Raw genomic sequence first — 22,543 nt, 5'->3', positions numbered from 1 at the left:
ATGAGGGAAGCCCAATAATAACCCTAAATGAATATAACTTTAAAAAATTGTGTGTCATTATGTTGTATACCTAAAACACATAAAACTGTACATCAACTATACCTTATTAAAAAAAAAGAAAACAAGTCCACTTCTTCTGCAACTTGTCTTGGGGACTAGTCTATACAACATAAAGTTTCAAAAGGAGTTCAATAAATGCTCAGGGAATTCTGGTTCTGGGGGCTAACATTCTTTACTTCAAAACATATGTAATCTAACCTTTGATGAATGAAATCTCCATTTAGTTTCTTTCTTTCTTTTTTTTTTTTGGCATCTTACTAAATTCCCTGAATCACTGCTATTTTTTTGCTATACAAACTTGAAATGTGGTATTTCTTTTCCCCCAAAGTTTGGAAAGTCACAAGAGAATATGGGACTTCTAAGACAGAACATGAGATTAATCTGCAAAATATAGACTGAATGCTAAAAAACTACAAATTTGTAATTAGTATACATGACAGATGGTGGCATTTGTAAATTCAGCATCTTGGAAAAAGAATACTACGGGGATCTCATGTTCATTTGTGTTCTCATTATGTTTCTCAGTTCAGTTAAGTCGCTCATTCGTGTCCGACTCTTTGCATCCCCATGGACCTCAGCACACCAGGCTTCCCTGTCCATCAACAACTCCTGGAGTTTACCCAAACTCATGTCCATTGAATTGGTGGTACCATCCAACCATCTCATCCTCTGTCGTACCCTTTTCCTCCCACCTTCAATTTGTCCCAGCATCAGAGTCTTTTCAAATGAGTCAGCTCTTTGCATCAGGTGACCAAAGTACTGGAGTTTCAGCTTCAACATCAGTCCTTCCAATGAACACCCAGGACTGATCTCCTTTAGGATGGACTGGTTGGATCTCCTTGCAGTCCAAGGGACTCTCAAGAGTCTCCTTCAACATGACAGTTCAAAAGCATCAATTCTTAGGTGCTCAGCTTTCTTTATAGTCTAACTCTCACATCCATACATGACTACTGGAAAAACCATAGCCTTGACTAGTCAGACCTTTGTTGGCAAAGTAATGTCTCTGCTTTTTAATATGCTGTCTAGGTTGGCCATAACTTTCCTTCCAAGGAGCAAGCGTCTTTTAATTTTATGGCTGCAATCACCATCTGCAGTGATTTTGGAGCCCCCCAAAATAGTCTGACACTGTTTCCACTGTTTCCCCATCCACTCGCCATGAAATGATGGGACCAGATGCCATGATCTTAGTTTTCTGAAAGTTGAGTTTTAAGCCAACTTTTTCACTCTCCTCTTTCACTTTCATCAAGAGGCTCTTTAGTTCTTCTTCACTTTCTGTCATAAGGGTGATGTCATCTGCATATCTGAGGTTATTGATATTTTTCCTAGCAATCTTGATTCCAGCTTGTGCTTCCTCCAGTCCAGAGTTTCTCATGATGTACTCTGCATATAAGGTAAATAAACAGGGTGACAATATACAGCCTTGATGTACTTCTTTTCCTATTTGGAACCAGTCTGTTGTTCCATGTCCAGTTCTAACTGTTGCTTCCTGGCCTGCATACAGATTTCTCAAAAGGCAGGTCAGGTGGTCTGGAATTCCCATCTCTTTCAGAATTTTCCACAGTTTATTCTGATCCACACAGTCAAAGTCAATAGAGCAGAAGTAGATGTTTTTCTGGAACTCTCTTGCTTTTTCTATGATCCAGCAGATGTTGGCAATTTGATCTCTGGTTCCTTTGCCTTTTCTAAAACCAACTTGAACATCTGGAAGTTCATGGTTCATATACTGTTGAAGTCTGGCTTGGACAACTTTGAGCATTACTTTACTAATGTGTGAGATGAGTGCAATTGTACGGTAGTTTGAGCATTCTTTGGCATTGCCTTTCTTTGGGATTGGAATGAAAACTGACCTTTTCCAGTCCTATTGCCTCTGCTGAGTTTTCCAAATTTGCTGGCATATTGAGTGCAGCACTTTCACAGCATCATCTTTCAGGATTTGAAATAGCTCCACTGGAATGCCATCACCTCCACTAGCTTTGTTTGTAGTGATGCTTCCTAAGGCCCACTTGACTTTACATTCCAGGATGTTTGGCTCTAGGTGAGTCATCACACTATCGTGATTATCTGGGTTGTGACGATCTTTTTTGCACAGTTCTTTTGTTCATTCTTGCCATCTCTTCTTAATGTCTTCTGCTTCTGTTAGGTCCATACCATTTCTGTCTGTTATTGAGCCCATGTTTGCATGAAATGTTCCCTTGGTATCTCTAATTTTCTTGAAGAGATCTCTAGTCTTTCCCATTCTGTGGAAAAAGACTTCTCTATTTCTTTGCACTGATCACTGAAGAAGGCTTTCTTATCTCTCCTTGCTATTCTTTGGAACTTTGCATTCAAATGGGTATATCGTTCCTTTTTTCCTTTGCTTTTCACTTCTTCTCAAGCTATTTGTAAGGCCTTCTTAGACAGCCATTTTGCTGTTTTGCATTTCTTTTTCTTGGGGATGGTCTTGATTCCTGTCTCCTCTACAATGTCATGAACCTCCATCCATTGTTCATCAGGCACTCTATCTATCAGATCTAGTCCTTTAAATCTATTTTTCACTTCCACTGTATAATTGTAAGGGATTTGATTTAGGTCATACCTGAATGGTCTAGTGACTTGCCCTACTTTCATCACTTTGAGTCTGAATTTGGCAATAAGGAGTTCATGATCTGAACCACAGTCAGCTTCTGGTCTTGTTTTTGCTGACTGTATAGAGCTTCTCCATCTTTGGCTGCAAAGAATATAAACAATCTGATTTTGGTGTTGACCATCTGATGATGTCCCTGTGTAGAGTCTTCTCTTGTGTTGTTGGAAGAGGGTATTTGCTATGACCAGTGCGTTCTCTTGGCAAAACTCCATTAGCCTTTGCCCTGTTTTATTCTGTACTTCAAGGCCAAATTTGCCTGTTACTCCAGGTGTTTCTTGACTTCTTACTTTTGCATTCCAGTCCCCTATAATGAAAAGGACATCTTTTTGGGGTGTTAGTTCTAAAAGGTCTTGTAGGTCTTTATAGAACCATTCAACTTCAGTTTCTTCAGCGTTACTGGTTGGGGCATAGACTCGGATTACCATGATATTGAATGGTTTTCCTTGGAAATGAACAGAAATCATTCTGTAATTTTTGAGATTGCATCCAAGTACTGCATTTCAGACTCTTTTGTTGACTATGATGGCTACTTCATTTCTTCTATGAGATTCTTGCCCACAGTAGTAGATGTAATGATCATCTGAGTTAAATTCACCCATTCCAATCCATTTTAATTTGCTGATTCCTAGAATGTCGACGTTCACTCTTGCCATCTCCTGTTTGACCACTTCCAATTTGCCTTGATTCATGGACCTAACATTCCAGGTTCCTATGCAATATTGCTGTTTACAGCATCGGACCTTGCTTCCATCACCAGTCACATCCACGACTGGGTGTTGTGTTTGGTTTGGCTCCATCTCTTCATTCTTTCTGGAGTTATTTCTCCACTGATCTCCAGTAGCATATTGGGCACCTACCGACCTGGGGACTTCATCTTTTAGTGTCTATCTTTTTGCCTTTTCATACTGTTCATGGGGTTCTCAAGGCAAGAATACTGAAGTGGTTTACCATTCCCTTCCCTAGTGGACCACATTTTGTCAGAACTCTCCACCATGACCCATCCGTCTTGGGTGGCCCTACATGGCATGGCTCATAGTTTCATTGAGTTAACCAAGACTGTGGTCCATGCGATTAGATTGGTTAGTTTTCTGTGATTGTAGATTTCAGTCTGTCTGCCCTCTTATGGAGAAGGATAAGAGGCTTATGGAAGCTTCCCTATGGGAGAGACTAACTGAGAGGGAAATTGGGTCTTGTTTTGATGGGTGGGGCCATGTTCAGTAAATCTTTAATCCAATTTTCTGTTGGTGGGTGGAGCTGTATTCCTTCTCTGCTTTTTCAGTTCAGTTCAGTTCAGTCGCTCAGTCGTGTCCAACTCTTTGTGACCCCGTGAATTGCACCACGCCAGGCCTCCCTGTCCATCACCAACTCCTGGAGTTCACTCAGACTCACGTCCATCGAATTGGTGATGCCATCCAGCCATCTCATCCTCTGTCGTCCCCTTCTCCTCCTGCCCTCAATCCCTCCCAGCATCAGAGTCTTTTCTCTGCTATTTACCTGGGGCCAAACTATGGTGGAGGTAATGGAGATAATGGTGACCTCCTTCAAAAGATCCCATGTATGTACTGCTACACTCGGTGCCCCCAGTCCTGCAGCAGACCACTACCAACCCACATCTCTGCTGGAGACTCCTGGACACTCAAGGCAAGTCTGGGTCAGTCTCTTGTGGGTCACTGCTCCTCTCTCCTGGGTCCTGGTGCACAAGGTTCTGTTTGTGCCCTCTAAGAGTATTTCCCAGCCCTGTATAAGAGGGCTTATGTTTATCACTCACCTTTAAAAGACTTCACACCTTCCAGCAATCTGTTCCTAAAGACCTTGTTTTCATCTACAAAAAAAAAAAGGGAGGGTAAAATTAAGGTCATAGAGAAATTATGTGGCTATTAGCTAAAATTATTTCAGTAAAGCTAGGATTTTCATGATTTGCCCTAGAAATTTCCACTATTAAAATCAATTTTGAGAGAAAATTAGGGAAAGTTTATCAAAATGTTAACATGCAGGTATTGTATAATATACAGAACTCTTCTTTGATGTGATTCCACCTCTCACCTTTCATTCCCTTCTAGTTTGGCTTACATCTTTTCCTTTTGTAGTTTTTCAAATCACCTACAGGTATTTAAGAGATAAGGGTAACCTCTGAAATTTCTTCCTCTTGATAGCATGATTCAACATGATGGGGACACTTTACTCTAAAACTAAAAGGCAACCACATAGATGGGAATTTCTCTCAGGAATAAATGAACATTTAGATTATTTTGAGTTGAGTTCTTATTTTTTATTTTTTGCATCTTAGCAAATGGCAATAGTTTCAGTTTTCCAAAAATAAATAGATAAATAAAAGCTTAAAGAATCCTTTAAGGTCATATCAATATTTGAAATGCTTACCATTGAAAGGCAGATTGTTCAACAGTTTCAAGTATTCTTTATCTGTGAGCTCTAATCCCATGTTTTTCAGAGTGGTTTTCACATCTTTGACATCAACTTCCCCTCCTTAAACAAGATAGACAACATTGCATGTATAAATTTAAAAGTTCATGTTATGATTCAAAGTAGGGAAGATTAGTCTTTGGCTATGTGGTATGAATAGACACAGAATGAAGAGAAAAGGCCAATGAGAAGCCTCTGAGTACACTCACTATGACACTCACAGAAAAGTAATTTGAACTCTAAATGCTAATACAAGAAGGCATAATCATGATGACAATGTCAAGGCAACTCTGAAATCAGTGAAATCCACATTATGTATTTCTCTATTCAATTGGAATATTGTAAATGATTTACTTACTCAAATAATTGTATCAATTAAGGTAAGATCTGTTGGTCTCATCTTTGTTAATTATATGGAGTTTTCACTAAAGTTTTACTTCACTTTATTTTTACTTTATTTTATTGAAAACTAGTACAGAGCTTGATTGTTGTAACAAAGAAAAAGCAAAATAAGAGGAATCAATCAAGATGGCAGAGTAAGAGGACATGGAAGGCACCTTCCCCCATGAACACATCAAAAATACAGTGGATATATGTATTCAGTTCAGTTCAGTTCAGTCGCTCAGTCGTGTCCGACTCTTTGTGACCCCGTGAATTGCAGCACGCCAGGCCTCCCTGTCCAACACCAATTCCCAGAGTTCACTCAAACTCACGTCCATCGAGTCAGTGATGCCATCCAGCCATCTCATCCTGTCGTTCCTTTCTCCTCCTGCCCCCAATCCCTCCCAGCATCAGAGTCTTTGCCAATGAGTCAACTCTTTGCATGAGGTGGCCAAAGTAATGAAGTTTCAGCTTTAGCATCATTCCTTCCAAAGAAATCCCAGGGCTGATCTCCTTCTGAATGGACTGGTTGGATCTCCTTGCAGTCCAAGGGACTCTCAAGAGTCTTCTCCAATACCACAATTCAAAAGCATCAATTCTTCAGCACTCAGCCTTCTTCACAGTCCAACTCTCACATCCATACATGACCACTGGAAAAACCATAGCCTTGACTAGACGGACCTTAGTCGGCAAAGTAATGTCTCTGCTTTTGAATATGCTGCCTAGGTTGGTCATAACTTTTCTTCCAAGGAGTAAGCATCTTTTGATTTCATGGCTGCAATCACCATCTGCAGTGATTTTGGAGCCCCCAAAAATAAAGTCTGACACTGTTTCCACTGTTTCTCCATCTATTTCCCATGAAGTGATAGGACCGGATGCCATGATCTTCATTTTCTGAATGTTGAGCTTTAGGCCAACTTTTTCACTCTCCTCTTTCACTTTCATCAAGAGGCTTTTTAGTTTCTCTTCACTTTCTGCCATAAAGGTGATGTCATCTGCATATCTGAGGTTATTGATATTTCTCCTGGCAATCTTGATTCCAGCTTGTGTTTCTTCCAGTCCAGCATTTCTCATGATGTACTCTGCATATAAGTTAAATAAGCAGGTGACAATATACAGCCTTGATGTACTCCTTTTCCTATTCAGAATCAGTCTGTTGTCCCATGTCCAGTTCTAACTGTTGCTTCCTGACCTGCATACAGATTTTTCAAGAGGCAGGTCAGGTGGTCTGGTATTCCCACCTCTTTCAGAATTGTCCACAGTTTATTGTGATCCACACAGTCAAAGGCTTTGCCATAGTCAATAAAGCAGAAATAGATGTTTTTCTGGAACTCTCTTGCTTTTTCCATGATCCAGTGGATATTGGCAATTTGATCTCTGGTTCCTTTGCCTTTTCTAAAACCAGCTTGAACATCTGGAAGTTCACGGTTCACGTATTGCTGAAGCCTGGCTTGGAGAATTTTGAGCATTACTTTACTAGCACGTGAGATGAGTGCAATTGTGCGGTAGTTTGAGCATTCTTTGGCATTGCCTTTCTTTGGAATTGGAATGAAAACTGACCTTTTCCAGTCCTGTGGCCACTGCTGAGTTTTCCAAATTTGAGACACCCCGCGTCCGAGGTCAGGGGCAGCAGCTGAGAGGAGCTACCCTGCTTCTGAGGTCAGGGGCAGTGGAAGAAGCTACCTCGTGCCCGAGGCCAGGGGTGGTGGCCCTGAGGAGCCACCCCGTGCCTGAGGCCAGAGGCTGTGGCAGCCGGGATATATGTATAAGTATAGCTTATTAACTTTGCTGTATAGTGGACACTAATACAACACTGTATATCAACCATGCTCCTCCTGTTGCAGCTGCTAAGTCACTCCAATCATGTCAGATCCTTTGCGACCCTATGGACTGTAGTCTGCCAGTCTCCTCTGTCCATGGGATTCTGTGAGCAAGAATACTGGAGTGGATTGCCATGCCCTCCTTCAGGGAATCTTCTTGACTCAGGGATTAAACCTGCATCTCTTAATTATCTTACATTGGCAGGCAGGTTCTTTACCACTAGTGCCACCTGCGCTTAGCCGCTCAGTCGTTTCTGGACTCCTTGCAACCCCATGCCCGGCTCCTCTGTCCATGGGGATTCTCCAGGCAAGAATACTGGAGTGGGTTGCCATGACCTCCTCCAGGGGATATTCCCAACCCAGGGATTGAACCCAGGTCTCCTGCTTTGCAGGCAAATTCTTTACTCTCTGAGCCACCAGGGAAGTGCAACCTGGGAAGCCCCGAATCAACTATACTGCAATAAAATTTTTTTAAAAAATCTATATGTGGAACAATTCTCACTGAAAGCTAACTGAAAACTGGCAGAAAGACTCTTGTACACACATGGTTGTAAGAAAGACCCACATGCAATCAGGTAAGAAGAGAAGAAAAGTGATCAGATCAGGACCTGTGCGCCTGGGAGGGAACTCAGAGGAAAAAGGGAGTACACACGGACAAAGACCCACCTTGGTGGGTATGTGGCAAGACACACAGATTGGGTGCCCCAGCCCTGGGTTCCTAAACATGGGAGGTAGTTGGAGGACTGCTGGGACTAACAGAAGGACTATAGGAAGCCTGGACTCTGCTCATGAGGAGCTAGCACATATATAATGCCTTGCCTCCTAGTCAGGGGGAAGAGGGCAGTTAGAAGACTACTCTAGTGCTTGCTGGGTTTCCCTTGGTGTGCACACCAGCCTGAACCGAGTGAACACTCCAATCCTGCATGGTCTATATTGCAGCATGGCACAGGATCTAGGGCTGCCACGCCTGGGGAGAAAACTTGGCTGTGTCACACAGTGGTGACTGGGTCCTAGGGTAGAGCCTGGGTTGGTTGGCAGTGACCATTGTTGGCACTTACTCAAGCAGCACATCTGAGGCAGCCTAGAACTCTGATGGTAGTTGTTCCACCATAGCTCACACACTAATATATGCTAACGGTCCATATGAGCCTGCCTACCTTGTGGTGTATACCCACAAGAGGCAGGGGGAGTGGAGACTGGGAGCAGTGATCAGCTGAGAGACAAAGGGGAATTGTACACAGGTTGTGTCTGATCAGAACAAAGGAAACAACTGTCGGCTCCTGCATAGGCCGCTCCCTGGAGAAAACTTGGATCTCTGTCTTCAGCGGACATGAGCTGAGAGCATGCAAGGACCCCTTTGCTTCAGCAGTACCCCCTTTTGCCGCCATGGTTCCAGTACTGGGAGAAGTAAAAGCATTCACTTAAAGGGAATAGAACCAACCATCAGGGATTTTAGTTCCAGCATTTTGGGATAAGACTCCAATCCCAATAAGGCTATGGAGGACCACTGAATAGAGAGGAAGTCTCACCTCACACCTAGCTCCAGCTCTACCCATTCCATCTCCATGCATCTCCTCATCAAGGTGATAGCTGCTAGCACACCCTGAGGAAATACCTGACTGCATCCATGTTAAATCCAGCCCTCCTACCAAATGCATTGGGAACATGCAGTCGGTATAGGGACACTCCCACATAAGGGCACCACTTAGAGACCTCAGCAGACAACTGTTTCACCTAAATTCATAGACATAGAGAAATTTAAGCAAAGTAACAAGGCAGAAGAAGTAGTCTCAATTGAAAGAGCAGGGGGAAATTCCTGAGAAAATGATGAAACAGACATAAACAATTTACTAGATAAAGAATTCAAAGCTTTTGTAATAAAAATGTTGACCAAATTAGACAGAGGTTTATGACATTGTACAGGAGACAGAGATCAAGTTCATCCCCAAGAAAAAGAAATGCAAAAAAGTAAAATGGCTGTCTGAGGAGGCCTTACAAATAGCTGTGAAAAGAAGAGAAGTGAAAAACAAAGGAGAAAACGAAAGATATACCCATTTAAATGCAGAGTTTCAAAGAATAGCAAGGAGAGATAAGGAGGCCTTCCTCAGCAATCAGTGCAAAGAAATAGAGGAAAACAATAGAAAAGGAAAGACTGGAGATCTCTTCAAGAAAATTAGAGATACCAAGGGAACATGTCATGCAAAGATGGGCTCAATAAAGGACAGAAATGGTATGGACCTAACAGAAGCAGAAGATATTAAGAAGAGGTGGCAAGAATAAACAGAAGAACTGTACAAAAAAGATCCAGATAATCACGACGCAGGTAATCACGATGGTGTGATCACTCATCTAGAGCCAGACATCCTGGAATGTGAAGTCAAGTGGGCCTTAGGAAGCATCACTACAAACAAAGCTAATGGAGGTGATGGCATTCCAGTGGAGCTATTTCAAATACTGATAGATGATGCTGTGAAAGTGCTGCACTCAGTATGCCAGCAAATTTGGAAAACTCAGCAGTGGCCGCAAGACTGGAAAAGGTGAGTTTTCATTCCAACCCCAAAGAAAGGCAATGCCAAAGAATGCTCAAACTACTGCATAATTGCACTCATCTCACATGCTAGTAAAGTAATACTCAAAATTCTCCAAGCCAGGCTTCAGCAATACGTGAACTGTGAACTTCCTGATGTTCAAGCTGGATTTAGAAAAGGCAGAGAAACCAGAGATCAAATCACCAATATCTGCTGGATCATCAAAAAAGTAAGAGAGTTCCAAAAAAACCACCATCTACTTCTGCTTTATTGACTATACCAAAGCCCTTAACTGTGTGGATCACAGCAACCTGTGGGAATTCTGATAGAGATGGGAATACCAGACCACCTGACCTGCCTCTTGAGAAATCTGTATGCAGGTCAGGAAGCAACAGTTAGAACTAGACATGGAACAACAGACTGGTTCCAAATAGGAAAAGGAGTATGTCAAGGCTGTATATTGTCACCCTGCTTATTTAACTTATATGCAGAGTACATAATGAGAAACGCTGGGCTGGAGGAAGCACAAACTGGAATCAAGATTGCTGGGAGAAATATCAATAACCTCAGATATGCAGATGACACCACCCTTATGGCAGAAAGTGAAGAAGAACTAAAGAGCCTCTTGATGAAAGTGAAAGAGGAGAGTGGAAAAGTTGGCTTAAAGCTCAACATTTAGAAAACTAAGATCATGGCATCCAGTCCCATCATTTCATGGCAAATAGATGGGAAACAGTGGCAGACTTTATTTTTCTGGGCTCCAAAATCACTGCAGATGGTGATTGCAGCCATGAAATCAAAAGATGCTTACTCCCTGGAAGGAAAGTTATGACCAACCTAGACAGCATATTAAAAAGCAGAAACATTACTTTGCCAACAAAGGTCCATCTAGTCAAAGCTATGGTTTTTTGAGTAGTCATGTATGGATGTGAGAGTTGGACTATAAAGAGGTCTGAGGACAGAAGAATTGATGCTTTTGAACCGTGGTGTTGGAGCAGACTCTTGAGAGTCCCTTTGACTGCAACGAGATCCAACCAATCCATCCTAAGGGAAATCAGTCCTGAGTGTTCATTGGAAGGAATGATGTTGAAGCTGAAACTCCAATATTTTGGCCACCTGATGTGAAGCGCTGACTCATTTGAAAAGACCCTGATGTTGGGAAAGATGAAGGCAGGAGGAGAAGAGGACGACAGAGGATGAGATGGTTGGATGGCATCACTGGTTCAATGGACGTGAGCTTGGGTAAACTCCAGGAGTTGGTGATGGACAGGGAGGTCTGGCGTGCTACGCTTCATGGAGTCACAAAGAGTCGGACACGACTGAGTGACTGAACTGAACTGAACTGAACCAAATTAGAGAAAAGAACAGATAAAGAAAATTTCACTAAATTTTAACAAGAAACTAGAAAATATAAAAAGATCTACTCAGAAATGAGAAGTTAAGTAGTTGAAGTAAAAGACACTAGAAGGGTTGAATAGCAGAATAAATGATACTGAAAAATGCATAAGTGAACTGGAAGATAGACTAATGGAAATCATCCATTCAGAACAGTGAAAAGAGAAACAATTTTTAATAAATGAAAATCATTTAAGAGATTTCTGGGATAACATTAAGCATACCAACATTCACATTATAGGGGTCCCAGAAGGACATCACTATATTAGAGAAATGCAAATCAAAGTCACAGTGAGATCACCTATACCTGTCAGAATGGCTATCATCAAGAAGTCTACAAATAACATACTGGAGAGGACATAGAGAAACCGAAACACTTGTTCACTGTTGATAAAAATATAAATTGGTATTGACAGTTCGAAAAATGATATGGAGGTTCCTAAAAAAAAAACTGAATATGGTTCCTAAAAAAAACTGAATGTAGAACTTTCATAATATCCAGCAATTCCACTCCTGGGTACACATCTGGAAAAATCTGAAAAGTGTTCATAGCAGCACTATTTACAATAGCCAAGATATGGAAGTAACCCAAATGTCAATCAATAGAGGAACAGATTAAAAAAAAATTTGTGGTACATATACAGTGGAATATTTCAACCATAAAAAGAATAAAATTCTGCCATTTGTAGCAATGTAGACAGACCTAGAGTATATTATGCTTAGTGAAATAAGGAAAGACAAACACCATATGATATCATGTATAAGTGAAATCTAGAAAATAAAACAAATGTATATAGCAAAACAGAAACATACTCACAGATCTAGAAAACAAACTAGTCGGAATCAGTGGGGAGAGGGAACAGGGGATGGGCATAATAGGGTTATGGAATTAATAAATATGAACTACTATGTATAAAGTAGATAAGCAACAAGGATATATTTTACAGCAAGGGAATTATAGCCATTATTTTGTAATGACTTTTAATGAATCTATACAGTATGCCTGAAACTAATATTAAAAACATGCCAAAAAGTGAATTGCAAGCAATTAGTATAACATTTAACAAATGAAGAGATCAGTGCCACAACTAACATGTCAATTAAGAGATAATGGCAAAATATAATTGCCGGGAGCCAGCGTGAGGAATCCCACCCGTGACAAGGTCATGCAGCAGAGATCTGATGTGCAAGGTCGAGTCAGATCTCAGGTTTTCCCCCTGGTATTTCCTGAGCGTGTGCCCCCAAAAATAAGAATATGCCTGCCTAGAAAAAGTCATCTCCAGGCATTAGTCTTCTGCATTTGAAAGGGTGTTTCAATCCAAAAACCCCTCTGATGGCTTTTTAGCCTGCCTGCAGGACTGGTACAGCTGCGCAGGTGATTGTTTGAGGCCTCCTGACTGCAGGAGGCACAGGAAACTTAAAACATCCTAGGAATGTAGGGTCTTCCGAGGAGTCAAAATCATTAGAATAGGACTGATTAAAGGTTTCATTTGTTGAGCCAATACTTGCTGCCAACATTAGATCTTTGAGTTAAGTATCTTCTTTGTTATAACCTACTGCACCTTTGTTCTATAGAGATGTAACTTTAGTGCTTTAAGGAGATGCAGATTAAAGAAAAACACTTCAGGGGAAATGAAATTAACATTCATTAAGGAAGAGAGCCAAAAAGTGTTAGCAAGCCTCTCGGCCAGAAGATAATGTAAATCACCTGAGACCTTTTGTATACAAAAAGATATATAGAAAGAGTCTGGGCTGCTAACCTACGTAATTTTGTATTACCCCTTGATCTCTATGTACAATCAAAAAGGTATAAAAGGCCTTTCTAGACAATAGAGGCCGGGCCAGTCATTGGAAGGACTGGTTTCCCCCGTGTCTCCTCTTTAATTTCAGGCTGAATTCCCATCTGGGGCGCGGAGGCTCGCCAAGTCTACTTACTTGCCCTGGCTGTTAAGACCCGCGCGAAAGGGAGCCTAAGGCGAAGCACCCTTAGATATTCAAGCGAGTGCCAGTGGCCCAACGTAGATGGTGCAAATTCCTTGTCTGGAATTTTATTGGTCTTCCACGTAATCCAAGTTATTCAGCCCTCTTTCTCCACTAAATTTTCCTACTACACTATTTCTTCCTAATCTAATCTTATATTAATAAATATATAAGTTTTTTTCCTCACCAAAGCCGTCCCCACTTCGAATTCCCTGGTTCTACCGGGGTTGGACCCCAGCCTATAATTATAGTAAATATTAAATATCTTAGATTTATTATTTCTCACCTACCTGTAGTGGCTTTTACTCCATCCATCACCTCCTTCAGACCAACTTTCCCATTAGCTACAAGAAAAAGCTCAATGAAGATAATGTTACAAGTTCAGAAAACAAACTTAAGACATATATTTTGTGGAAACAACTCCATTAAAAACATTTTAAACTAAGACCATTTATTAAATGCTTGGATCTCAGGGAATTAAGGTGACCTTCCTTAATACAGAGGTCTCATATTTCAGAATCTGGGTCAGGAAAAGTATACTTTTCCTAGTGTTTTAGAAGCCATTATAAGCCATTATACGTTGAAGATATCATTAAAGTTGGCCCAATATTCTGGTAACTTTACTTCATGTACGAACATACAGTTGAGGAAGGGATTTCTAACCTAGCCCGGTACGTCCTAAGAGTGCTTCCTACAGGAGGTAGTGCATTAACTATATTGATGTATTAGTCAGGGTGCATCAGAAATACATACAGATAAAAAGGGCTTCACATGGAGGAGAGATTGAGAGAAGATAAAAGTCTAGAGGTATGTCTTGTGTGTGAAATTACCAGTAGTTCAACATGGTCTGAAGAGGAAAAAAATAAGAGAAGATATCAAAGAGGCAGATGGGCTGAGACGGCCTCATGCCCTACGATGAGAATCTTTGAATTTATTTTAGAATGAATTTCAGGAGACAGAGGGATGAACAAAAGAATGGGCCTGCTGATTCCTCTATTATTTTTGCTTTCTTATAGATGTATTAGAGCTTTGACAGCACTCTCTGCAATTCTTGGTATGGAGAGGGAAAATAGATGCTGATGTTGGATGAACTGTAATACAGATCCAAGATTTATTCTGACATTAATATTGGAATTCTTTCCAACCTTTCTAACATTTCAATTAAATTTATTTTTTAAGAATCAGATGTAAAACAGTGCTCACGATCAATTTGTAGGTCTTCTGACAGCTTTGCACGTTCCTCTTCTGTGAGCTCAATTCCAAATCTTTCTAGAGTATTGTCCAGGTTATTTATATGAACCTTCCCCGCTTATGAAAAAGACAATGTAGGAACAGGAAAAAAGTGTATTATACCAAGATTTTCCATGGGTAATATTATTAGTATCTTTATTGACCATGGTGATTTCAATTTAGCTAAGTTGAGACTACATTTCTAAGAATTTCCTTCCCTGTATGGATTTACTTATTAATTTATAATTTATGGTTTTTAAAAAAAGACTTTATTTTTTAGAGCAGTTTCAGGTTTACAACAAAACTTTGAGAGGAAGGTACAGAGATTCCCATATACCCCCTACCCCACACACATGCACAGCCTCCTCCATTAACAACATCATTCACCAGAGTGGGACTTTTTTTTTTTAACTAAGGATGAACCTACACTGATACATCATAACAATCCAAACTCCACAGTTTACTTTAGGATTCCCTCTTGATGTCATATATTCCATTGGTTTGGACAAAGTTATATTATATCCATCATTATAATATTATATAGAGTATTTTAACCACCCTAAAAATCCTCCTAGTCATCTCTTCTCCTCCCTCTCTTTCTGGCAAATATTGATCTTTATATTGTTTCCATGGTTTTGCTTTTCTCAGAATATCACGGAGTTGGAATTATATAGCATGTAGCCTTTTCAGATTGACTTCTTTCACTTAGTAACATGCACTGAAGATTCTCCCATGTCCTTTCATTGTGTAATAGCTCATTTCCTTTTAGTGCTGAAAAATTTTCCATTATCTAGATGTACCTGATGCTGGGAAAGATTGAAGGCAGGAAGAGAAAGGGACAACAGAGGATGAGATGGTTAGATGGCATCACCGACTCAATGGACATGAGTTTGAGTAAACTCTGGGAATTGGTGATGGACAAGGAAGCCTGGAGTGCTGCAGTCCATGGGGTTGCAAACAGTCAGACACAACTGAGAGACTGAACTGTAACTGTAACCACAGTTTACTTATCCATTCATCTACTGAAGTACATTTTGGTTGCTTCTAAATTTTGGCAATATGAATAAAGCAGCTTTCATCTCTGTTGTTTTCATCTCTGTTGGATAAATACCAAGGAACATGACTGCTAGGTTGTATGGTAAGAGTATGTTTAGTTTTGTAAGGAACCACCAACTGTCTTCCAAAGTGGCCGTACCATTTTGCATTCCTACCAGCAGTGTTTGAGAATTCCTGCTTCTCCACATTCTTGCCAGTATTTGGTTTTGCCAGTACTGTATGGTTTTGAGGTAGAGGTGGCCATGGAGAAACTTGCATGATATTTCAGAAGCAAAACTGAAGCAGCAGCCACTGCATTTTGAAAGGTCATATAGAGGGCCAGGCACCACCATAGCTTGCCATTTTGTCTTTGTCCATCTACAGGTTTGTTCACCTTTGTTGGCCTGAAGCAGCTGGGCTTGCAGCTCTTGCAGTTCCTGCCAAATTTCCTTTTGCTTCTCTGAGTCCTGGGTCAGCCATGCATGCAGTTTTATGGCAAAGGGTACAAGTTTCTTTTGTAAAAACTGTTGTTGGAGTTGGAAGTGGGAAAAGATAGATAGGGACTCCTGTCTATCTCTGTGGATTCGTTTATCCTCACTCTTGTCCACTTTGTGTCCAGTTTTTCCTCCAAATTTCTGGTTCTGTTGATCTCCAGGGACTTTAGATTTGATACTACACACAAAGGCAGCTACCTTTACAGACTCTTCTAATGTATGAATTTCTCCTGAAGCCAGCCATAAAAGTCTGAAAGAAGTTATGCTTTTTTTAAAAATGTGAAGACAGCAACCCAAGTCTTCAAAGAACATGAAAAATCAAAGAAACACAACATCACTAAAGGAACACAATAATTTTTCAGTAGCCAATCCTAAAGAAATGAACATCTGTGATCTATCCAATAAGATTTCAAAATAGTTGTTTTAAGGAAGCTTAGTAAGCTATAAGAAAACATAGAAAGGTAAGTCAACGACATCAGGAAAACAATAAAAAGCAAAACAAGAGGTTTAACAGTGATAGATATTATGAAAAAGAACCAAACAGAAAATCTGGACCTGAAGAATACAATGAACAAAATGAGAAAATGTAATAGATCAGCAGAAGTCTGTTCATGCAGAAGAGAGAGCCTATTAAGTATTAATAGAAGATAGGTCATTTGAAATTATCCAGTTAAAGGAGAAAAAAGAATAAAAAGAATGAAGAAAGCCTACATGAACTATGAGATACCTTTAAAAAAGACAATCTGTGCAATACTGCAGCCCCATAAGTAGAGAGGGAGAAAGGGATAGAAAGCTCATGTCAAGCAGTAAAGACTGAGAGGTTCTCAAATCTGGGGAGAGATTTGTACATTCAAGTTCATTCACAAACCCCCACTCCCTCCCATTTCTACACCAAATCAATATTCTCAAGATGCCATGAAAAGATTGTCTAAAATCAAAGACAGAGGAACTCTGGGGATAGAATATACAGCAAAGTGACTATATTTGACAGTATTGGGTGGATGATATACATAAAAGTTGCTAAGAGAGTAGATCTTAAAAGTTCTCACCAGGACTTCCCTGTGGTCCAGTGTTTAAGGATCCACCTGCCAATGCAGGGGATACAGGTTCAGTCTCTGGTTCGGAACATTTCACATGCCCTGAGGCAACTAAGCCCATGCGCCACAACTGCTGAAGACCACACTCCACAGCAAGAGAAGTCACCACAATGAGAAGCCCACACACAGCAGTCAGAGAGTAGTCCCCACTCTCTGCAACTAGAGTAGCCCCATATGCAGCAACAAAGACCCAGCACAGGCAAAAATAAATAAATAAAAAACGTTAACAGTTAAAAAAAAGTTCTCACCAAAAAAATTATGTGAGGTGATGGCATTTTGCAGTATGTAAGCATATCAAGTTGTTACATGTCAACTATATATCAATGAAGTTGAAAAAGAAAAGAATATCCTATTGCCAATTGACTATGGAAGAAAAAAAAAAACTGATCTGAGGCACCTTGACTTCCTCTTGCTGTGAATCAACAAGTAAATAAAGGGATGACTTTACTGGTTGGAGTGATGGATCCTGACCATCAGAGGGAAACTAGGCTGCTATTCTACACTGTGGGAATATACATAAATACAGGCAGAATCTAAAACACCCGTGATTAAAGTTAATTATAAATCAAACAACCCAATAAAATAACAGCCCTTGTTCTTCAGGAATAATATTTAGGATCACCCACCAGGCAAGAAGGTGGGAGCAGCCAGGGTGCTTGGTGAGGGAAAAAACAATATGAAATGGTAGTAAAAGAAGAAAGATATAAATACCAGTTGAAATCACATGGTCAGGTATTAAAGGATTACACAAAAATGAAGATTTCTATATTATTTTGATACAAATATATTTGCGACTACTTTATTCAATTATTTTCTTTCTATCTCTGCCCCTGTTCCCCCACCATCTACAAAAGATTTGCTAATAGTAGTTAGTCTTATATATCATTGTTTAAGTTATGGAATGTCAAGGAGGAATGTGACTCAACTAGAACAGAAATGAACATAACCTAGAGATGGATGAAATGATAGCTAAGATTTTGTAAGATTTTCAGAGAAGATGGTTAGCATAATTTTGTTTATATGAGAAATGGTTGTTACAAGAAGACTTAAAAGAGATATATATGGATGATAGATTTTTATTGCATCATAGTAGCCTAGGTGAAATTATATGTCTATTAATTTCCTTCCCTACATAGTTCTGATGGTAAAGAAAATTCTGCATCAGATTTGGGAGGCACAAGTAAAGCAGCTGTTATTATACTCTGGAGGTCAGTGTAGGGCTCCAGGTGCCATTACAGCTAATGATGTTGTTGCTGATCTCCTGACTCTGTTGACATGAGTTGGAAGTTGGGCCTACAGATATTCTGGCTTTTGCCCCATCTCCCTTAAATTTTCCTAGTCTTGGGCTAGGCACATGTATTTCTCCATGGAGAAGGATGCTGATTTCTTTCATAGGTCATTCATATTCTTAGTGGTGGGGAAAGTAGGATAGACAGATATAGATTCCAGTTTGTCCTCAGGGGTTCTAGTTTGATTTTATTCTCTCTGACTCTTTCAATCTAATTTTTCTTTCTGAATCCTGGCCTTGCTGACTATGGAGATTTCAGGACTTCAGGCCCACCACCAGAAGCAGAGACAAAAGTTTTCATAGACTTCACCATCTCTCACAATTGCATGAAACATAATTTTTATAATAAATGCTTTACTCCAAGTCATTCACAGTGATTCTGCTTTCTTAATCAAGTCCTAACTAATACAATCACCATAAATTCTATGAAAATAAAATAAAGAAAATACATTTTATGTTTTTATATAAGTATCATTTCAAAAAATCTAAAACTACATATACTTGTCCAAGCATATAAAGTCAATAAAATATTTAAATACTGTCTTAGTAATAAGCCTGTATAACAAAATAATATTAAGTAAGTGGAACTGCTGAAAACCAACCTAATACCTTTTCTCTCTCTCTCTCTTTTTTTTTTTTTTGGTGGGTGAGGAGAGCGTGTACAAAGCCAAAAAAAAAGCAAGAGTATGTGGAACTATATGCAAGATAAAGTACATGCTGTTATCAGCTAAAATGTGAACAGACCAAAATAATAATAAATAAGTGAATTATATCAAAGTGAGGAGCTAGAATTCATAATTGAATGGTATAAAATTGGGGAGTGTCAGCCAAATAATTTTTAACTGGGCTTCTTGCTCACCTTGGAGAGACTTCATACTCTTCAGCAATCTACTGAGATGAATTTTTCCAGCAGCTATAAGAAAAGCCATAATTCATGTAATGATAAAACTAACATGAAATCACAAAAATTATATGAATAACTTCAGAAATAACATTTTAATGATTTGTCTCTAATTTTTATGCTATTTTATCTAATATAAAGAAGTTAGAGAATAAAGATTTTTCTCATTGTGACAAAGCTTTCTATTCAAGTACCTGAAGGAGTCTACTTGCTGAAGCATCAGCAATAGCTTTCCTTTCTTTTTGGTTTCTGCTTCCTATCTTCTTCTTCTCACTTGCTCTCTCCTTTTTTCTTTCTTTTTTTCTTTTTTTTACCACTGATCTGTTTTTCTCTTTCTTTCCCCTTCTTATCATATAAGCAAATTAGTGGCTTGAGGGGGTAACAACATGACTAGCTGCTAAGGTCAACTTTTGTCTGAAGGGTTACTTAATTTCCAATATAAATTCTAAACAATAATGACAAGGTTGCTGTATTACTTAGAACTCAAATTTCTTTAATGTACTTTTCTTTTGCACTTGTAAAAGAAAATAAACAGAAATGGAGGTGGAGATTTTCACTCAGACCTAAAGACACAAAAATATGAGAAGGCCTCTGCAACACCTCTATGGTGGCTCACCATCAGTTGTCAGTGTTTCCAGCAGCTTCTCTTTTTCCTTCTCTGTGAGCTCAATCCCCAGGTTTCCCAGGATACTTTTCAGATCACTAGAATCAACCTTCTCTCCTTTCAAAAGAGGGAATGGTAGTCATGAGTTTTAGGTATCATGGTTTAGCCTCAAAGTCATAAATATCTTCTACATAGGTTAATGATATTCCAATTTTAAGAAGAAGAGTTAGGTAAAAAGAAGATATTCTTAACCATAGAATCATTGGGCATATTTTGCAGTATGCCATACATAATACAAATTAATGAGAGCTTTTCCATAAGTTGGAAAAGACAACTTCCAGAATAAACTTTGATCAGCGAATTAAGACAACTTAGATTTTAAAATATATAATGTATACTTCAAAAATAGTTAATTGTTATGGTGAAAATTGCTTGCTTATTTTGGTGAATACATTATCTTGATCATTTCAAAGCTTTATTGTGCCATTTCCTATATATTTCTAGATTATGCCTATTTAAACATTTATGAAGTAAAGCATATTTTTGGCATAAACAACAGATTCCAACCCCACGCCCAAGGAGTGGTGGCTGCTCGGGCGCAGGAGGGCCTACAGGAGCCATCCCACGTTGAAGGTCAGGAAGGGTAGTGGGAGGAGATACCACTCATCCAAGATAAGGAGCAGCGGCTGTGCTTTGCTGGAGCAGCTGTGAAGAGATACCCCACGCCCAAGGTAAGAGAAACCCAAGTAACATGGTAGGTGTTGCAAGAGGGCATCAGAGGGCAGACACACTGAAACCATACTCACAGAAATCTAGTCAGTCTAATCACACTAGGACCACAGCCTTGTCTAACTCAATGAAACTAAGCCATGCCCGCAGGGCAACCCAAGACGGGCGGGTCATGGTGGAGAGGTCTGACAGAATGTGGTCCACTGGAGAAGGGAATGGCAAACCACTTCAGTATTCTTGCCTTGAGAACCCCATGAACAGTATGAAAAGGCAAAATGATAGGATACTGAAAGAGGTACTCCCCAGGTCAGTAGGTGCCCAATATGCTACTGGAGGTCAGTGGAGAAATAACTCCAGAAAGAATGAAGGGAGGGAGCCAAAGCAAAAACAATACCCAGTTGTGGATGCGACTGGTGATAGAAGCAAGGTTCAATGCTGTAAAGAGCAATATTGCATAGGAACCTGGAATGTCAGGTCCATGAATCAAGGCAAATTGGAAGTGGTCAAACAGGAGATGGCAAGAGTGAACGTCGACATTCTAGGAATCAGCAAACTAAAATGGACTGGAATGGGTGGATTTAACTCAGATGACCATTATATCTACTACTGAGGGCAGGAATCCCTTAGAAGAAATGCAGCCCCATGGTCAACAGAAGAGCCCGAAATGCAGTACTTGGATGCAATCTCAAAAACGACAGAATGATCTCTGTTCGTCTCCAAGGCAAACCATTCAATATCACAATAATCCAAGTCTATGCCCCAACCAGTAACGCTGAAGAAGCTGAAGTTGAACAGTTCTATGAAGACCTACAAGACCTTGTAGAACTAACACCCCAAAAAGATGTCCTTTTCATTATAGGGGACTGGAATGCAAAAGTAGGAAGTCAAGAAACAGCTGGAGTAACAGGCAAATTTGGCCTTAGAATACGGAATGAAGCAGGGCAAAGACTAATAGAGTTTTGCAAAGAAAATGCACTGGTCATAGCAAACACCCTCTTCCAACAACGCAAGAGAAGACTCTACACATGGACATCACCAGATGGTCAACATCGAAATCAGATTGATTATATTCTCTACAACAAAAGATGGAGAAGCTCTATACAGTCAAGAAAAACAAGACCAGGAGCTGACTGTGGCTCAGACCATGAACTCCATATTACCAAATTCAGACTCAAATTGAAGAAAGTAGGGAAAACTGCTAGACCATTCAGGTATGATGTAAATCAAATCCCTTATGATTATACAGTGGAAATGAGAAATAGATTTAAGGGACTAGATCTGATAGATAGAGTGCCTGATGAACTATGGAATGAGGTTCGTGACATTGTACAGGAAACAGGGATCAAGACCATCCCCATGGAAAAGAAATGCAAAAAAGCAAAATGGCTGTCTGGGGAAGCCTTACAAATAGCTGTGAAAAGAAGAGAAGTGAAAAGCCAAGGAAAAAAGGAAAGATATAAGAATCTGAATGCAGAGTTCCAAAGAATAGCAAGAAGAGATACGAAAGCCTTCTTCAGTGATCAATGCAAAGAAATAGAAGAAAACAACAGAATGGGAAAGACTAGAGATCTCTTCAAGAAAATTAGAGATACCAAGGGAACATGTCATGCAAAGATGGGCTCGATAAAGGACAGAAATGGTATGGACCTAACAGAAGCAGAAGATATTAAGAAGAGATGGCAAGAATACATGGAAGAACTGTACAAAAAGGATCTTCATGACCCGGATAATCACAATGGTGTGATCACTCATCTAGAGCCAGACATCTTGGAATGTGAAGTCAAGTGGGCCTTAGAAAGCATCACTACAAACAAAGCTAGTGGAGGTGATGGAATTCCAGCTAAGCTCTTTCAAATCCTGAAAGATGATGCCGTGAAAGTGCTGCACTCAATATGCCAGGAAATTTGGAAAACTCAGCAGTGGCCACAGGACTGGAAAAGGTCCGTTTTCATTCCAA

General features: G+C 39.9%; 1 protein-coding gene across 1 annotated transcript in view; it reads right to left on the bottom strand.

Moving 5' to 3' along the window:
• Positions 1-22,543, bottom strand: part of EFCAB13 (EF-hand calcium binding domain 13) — a 315,250-nt gene that overhangs the window by 68,915 nt on the left and 223,792 nt on the right. The window contains exons 41-46 of the mRNA XM_060395750.1: positions 19,870-19,974; positions 19,212-19,265; positions 14,412-14,516; positions 13,499-13,552; positions 5,063-5,167; positions 4,452-4,505 (exon numbers count right to left, since the gene is read on the bottom strand). Of these exons, the coding sequence (XP_060251733.1) occupies positions 4,452-4,505; positions 5,063-5,167; positions 13,499-13,552; positions 14,412-14,516; positions 19,212-19,265; positions 19,870-19,974 (477 nt within the window). The remainder of the gene's footprint in view (positions 1-4,451; positions 4,506-5,062; positions 5,168-13,498; positions 13,553-14,411; positions 14,517-19,211; positions 19,266-19,869; positions 19,975-22,543) is intronic.

The sequence above is a fragment of the Ovis aries genome, chromosome 11 (assembly GCF_016772045.2).
Source record: "Ovis aries strain OAR_USU_Benz2616 breed Rambouillet chromosome 11, ARS-UI_Ramb_v3.0, whole genome shotgun sequence".
NCBI lineage: Eukaryota > Metazoa > Chordata > Mammalia > Artiodactyla > Bovidae > Ovis > Ovis aries.
The sequence above is the reverse complement of the archived record's forward strand: the minus strand, read 5'-3'. Positions and strand labels throughout refer to the sequence as shown.